The sequence below is a fragment of the Maylandia zebra genome, linkage group LG9 (assembly GCF_041146795.1).
Source record: "Maylandia zebra isolate NMK-2024a linkage group LG9, Mzebra_GT3a, whole genome shotgun sequence".
In the NCBI taxonomy this organism is placed as follows: Eukaryota; Metazoa; Chordata; class Actinopteri; order Cichliformes; family Cichlidae; genus Maylandia; species Maylandia zebra.
Window position 1 is genome coordinate 19,071,090 of NC_135175.1, and position 4,613 is coordinate 19,075,702.

At 43.4% G+C, this 4,613-nt stretch overlaps 1 protein-coding gene across 1 annotated transcript; it reads left to right on the top strand.

The window, feature by feature from the left end:
- The first annotated feature begins 377 nt into the window (after positions 1 to 377).
- cbln2b (cerebellin 2b precursor) lies at positions 378 to 3,529 on the top strand. Its single transcript, XM_004546598.3, has 4 exons — positions 378 to 719; positions 1,094 to 1,636; positions 2,252 to 2,371; positions 2,460 to 3,529. Exons 2-4 carry the CDS (start codon positions 1,349 to 1,351, stop codon positions 2,655 to 2,657), a joined length of 606 nt encoding a protein of 201 aa, XP_004546655.1. The 5' UTR covers positions 378 to 719; positions 1,094 to 1,348; the 3' UTR covers positions 2,658 to 3,529.
- Positions 3,530 to 4,613: the final 1,084 nt, after the last annotated feature.

Sequence of the window (4,613 nt, forward strand, 5' to 3'; positions counted from 1 at the left end):
GGGTCATACTCGGTGAAGTGAGCTTTGTTGAAGCTTTACCTGCTTTGAACCTGGTTGTGAGATCTTTGTTTTATTTGTGATGTGATGGAAGACTGTTGACAACCATGTGTCAGTGGAGCATGCAGGTGAGATGCCACACAAGTTTATTGTCTTAATCTCTTAGATTCTTTGATTTATTTTTTTTTACCCCCCTTGTGTATCTCTAATAACCTGACAGCCCTTATGCACAATTTAGATCCGCCACTGGATGGCGCACGAGTATCTGTATTTGATTCATAAAAAAATTGCTTTAAGTCCCAAATTAGTAACATATACATGCATGCTGAATGTACCATGTAACTGCAAGGTTACCCGCTGCATTCCCCCTTCATTTCGGATTAATCAGACAGAGATATGACAAAACCAGAGCATATAAATGATAGTCCCTAAGAGCGAGTGATCTTTGCCAACCTCAGGGGCCCCCAAGCTCCCAGCATAGCACGTATGACTGTGCAAACAAACCTATTAGTCCACGCAATGTGTCTTAATTGTGGGGCACTTCTGAGAAGTCTCGTTGCAGTGGCCACACACAAAGAATGGGCGTGAGTACTCCCTCGAAAGGCAGCCCAGAGACTCGTGCTTTTTTCTGCAGCAGTAGCAGCAGCAGCAGCGATCTGAGCGCTCAATTTACAGTCTTGGAGGGTGGGACAGAAAGCACAGCAGCGGGATGGATAACGCAGGTAGGTCGTGGTTTATCGTTCCTTTATAGAAATGCCAGAAAAGTGCTTGTTTCATCACAATTATCAGCCAGAACGAGGATAGAGGAAGGGAACATCTTTTTTTGGACATTTTAATTTGGTACAAAGTGCTGCAGCGCGCATTCCCATCAGCAAACACGCAGCTGAAGCACAAATAATTGCTTTGATAGGATAATTATAAAGGATGATCAATTTCTACACCATGCTTATTAGGATTGTGGTATTTAACGATCAGTCTCTTTTCCCTTTACGCACAAGTCCTTTTACGCACGCTAGTTACAAGTTTATTAAGTAAACTATATACGATCTCATTGATGTTATTGTCTTACAAGAGAACTATTTTTCTCTTATATCAGGAATTGCAACCGCAGATGTCTGAATACTCTCCCAAAATCAACTAAGACGTGCAGGAGGGAGGGGAGTCTCAGTCGGAGAGAGTCTGAGTGCGTCTGTGTGTCAGAAGGTGTTTGAGAGAGTGAGGGAGCATCAGATATTGAGGAAGAGAGAGGGGAAGATAGAAGGGACCGACTCTGGACCAGGTGATCGAGAGCTAACAAACCTCCAAGGGGCTACCGGGCTGTATCAGTGTGCACGGGATCAGCGATCCAACCATGGTGCCAGCGCGCTGCCCGGGACGCTGTGCCATACTGGCACTGACCCTCCTCTTGGGATGCGGCGTGGCTTTCTGCCTTGGCCAGAACGACACGGAACCCATAGTTCTCGAGGGGAAGTGTCTAGTGGTGTGCGACTCGAACCCTTCTTCGGACGGCGCAGTCACCTCCTCACTTGGCATTTCAGTCCGCTCCGCTGGGGCAAAGGTGGCTTTTTCAGCCGTGCGTGGAACCAACCATGAGCCGTCAGAGATGAGCAACACGTCCATGACCATCTATTTTGACCAGGTCAGATGTCCACTGAATTTAGCGTCAACACACCCATATCCAATACAAGTCCGATTTTATTCTAAAATATAATTTTCTCTTCGTACAATCTGTTGGGTGGGTAAAACTTATGATCTTGCTCGATATTGATTTTCTATTACTTCTAACGCTCTGTGCGATCCGAGCCAGGAGGTTTTCTAAAGACTTCGGCGTTATTTTATGTTTCAGAAGGATTCGTGTGCGTAATTGGCGTGATCTGGAGATGCGCCGCCAGACGATCACCCATGCACGATCATTTACCGCATGCGTCTTAGGCCTCGGCCGCATTTAGATATGCAATGTGTTGCTTTTGATTAGATATTCCAATAAGTTTTCACGGCTGAGGTCTTTGGACAGCGGCCTGTTATACGCCTCAAATTGGGATCCTTCCCAAAGTGCGACTGAAGTGCTGCCTGAAACATTTGGCAAAGCAGCACCAGGCTTACTGGCTTATACGCCTCTTTTTTAGTCACTGCGCACAGCAGACACAAACAATACGTTTCCACAAAACCAGCTGTTGTGTTGAATTAAGCATGCACATAAAAAATAATCATACTAATAAAGCACTGTCTTATTGTGCTCCCTTTCTTATCACAGGTTTTAGTGAACATCGGCAACCATTTCGATCTCAAAACGAGTGTTTTCCAGGCTCCAAGAAGGGGAATCTATAGTTTCAGCTTTCACGTGGTGAAGGTCTACAACAGACAAACTATACAGGTGAGAAATTACGAAAAACGTGGGGCGCATTTTTGCATTTCCTGGGTACAAGACTCAGCTCCAAGTTTCTCGTTGCTCTTAATTGCAGGTGAACCTGATGCAGAATGATTATCCGGTTATATCAGCATTCGCCGGTGACCAGGACGTTACGAGAGAGGCGGCCAGCAACGGAGTACTGCTGATGGTTGAACGGGAGGACCGTGTCTATCTGAAGCTGGAACGGGGCACCCTAATGGGCGGATGGAAATACTCCACCTTCTCAGGCTTTCTAGTCTTTCCTCTATAATCTAATCTGCGATGACTCACGTCGCATGGGACTCTGCTTAGGTTGAGGAACCAAAAAAGAAAAAATAGAAAAAAACGAAAAAAACATGCCATTTATTTTTAACTAAAATAACTGTCAGCCAAGGAAGCCGACGAATATCTGTATACCTACACTCGTCCACTATCTAGTCAAATCTGAACGTTTCCTTGGAGTTTCATATATTCAAATCCATCAGCCAACTCTAACGCAATCTGGATGATTCAACGTGGCCCGTACTTGTCGGGTACGTGGATTTTTTTTCCCCCCTTGCTTGGAAAACAAACTTTGCCGACAGACAAACGGGTGTACCTGAGAGGAAATGGACAAAGGAGAAGATGGGGGGAGTGGAGGAACTGACACCTTGGACAGGCCGAGTGTGTTATGCTCTATTTTATGTTTGTATAGCCTTAAACAATTTATGGTTTCCGTCCAAGTGAAGTATATGGAATTATATGGACAAACAACAGAAGAAGTGCTTTCACGCCCAAGGCATTTTTTTTGCACGAATGGAAGTTTTATCTTTATGTTTTGTGCTGTCAATGGTGTTGCGTTTGGATGCTGAACATATTGAAAATACGCCAAATGTAGGCCGCCGACGAGTTTATTTAAAAGAGAAAAAAAGGCGACATATTTCAGCCACCGAAGACGACTTAGAGCCCTTTTATTTAAAAAAAAAAAAAAAGTAACAATGATATAATTTATAAAGTACATATTCACATTATTGTGTGTTCTACATTTCGGAATCTGCGTAGCTTTGACTGATTTAATGTTCAGTGACGTTGCTCACCAAATGTACATTGTGGAAATTATAGAAGAATCCCTATGTCCCGCTTAATAAAAGGTATTGTATTGTATAGGCTAAGTGCATTTATCAGTTTTTGTTTGCATATAGCTTTTCAACGAAAGGGGATCTATCTGTGTATACAGACTGTAGGAAAAATACATGTTTGCAAATGAAGCTCAAAGGCCTCAAGAGGGAGCAGAGGTTGAACTGTGAGCAGCTCACTCTGGTCGCTGTCCGAGGTGCTGAACCTATGGGCTTTTTTAAAAAAAAAGGAAAAAAAAGTCAGGCAACAGCTTCTTAAGTCAAACACTTCAGTGAAAACACTTGTTGTTGCCGGCTGGAAACTGCGATTCAATAACTGGGAAATAAGAAATATCTGAAATGCGCATTTATGAATGCACTGCTGAGGAGAGCCAGGGCAGCTCCTGAGCGTGAAGTTTCAGCACAGCACGACCGCACACCGCGGAAACGTCCTTCTTTGTGGCAGAGCCGAAGCTCACGTAAAGTAGACATATATTTGGAAGCGTTAGCGAGGTGGTTTGCAAATGTGGGTTAAAAAGAGAGCGAGAGAGGTCGTAGTATAGACTGTGTGCAAAGTTTGTTTCTTTTCCTTTCTTTCTTTCTTTTTTTAAATCACGTGACTGGATGCCATCTTGTTTGAAAAAGGACGTTTTGGGGATATTTCAGCCCACACACTAAAATATCCCCCCCCCCCACTTACACGCAGTCAAAGTTATACCACATACCCCCAAACCCACCACCCCCACAACCCCTCCCTTCCCAGTCTAGGAAGGCCACACCTGAGTCAAGATGAACTGCATGACTCATACAAATTAAAGAAGAAGAAAAAGAGCAGTGCCAAGAGCAAATATTTGTTCATTTTTTAAATTAATATTTTTTTGTTTTGTTTAAAGCTATCCCCTTATCAGATACTACACTTAAGAAAAAAAAATATCACGCTTTTCCCCGGGCCAGTGATAATGTATTCAACAAACACAGAAATATTTTACCATGCATATAGTCTGAAAAAGACTAAAAAAACATCCTGTGGGAAAACATATGGCAAATGCACAAAAACACGAGAGGAAACTTGCTGTTTCTGTGGTTTACAGTAAATGAGGTGGACCAAGGTGAAAGCCTGATGTTTCCTTGTT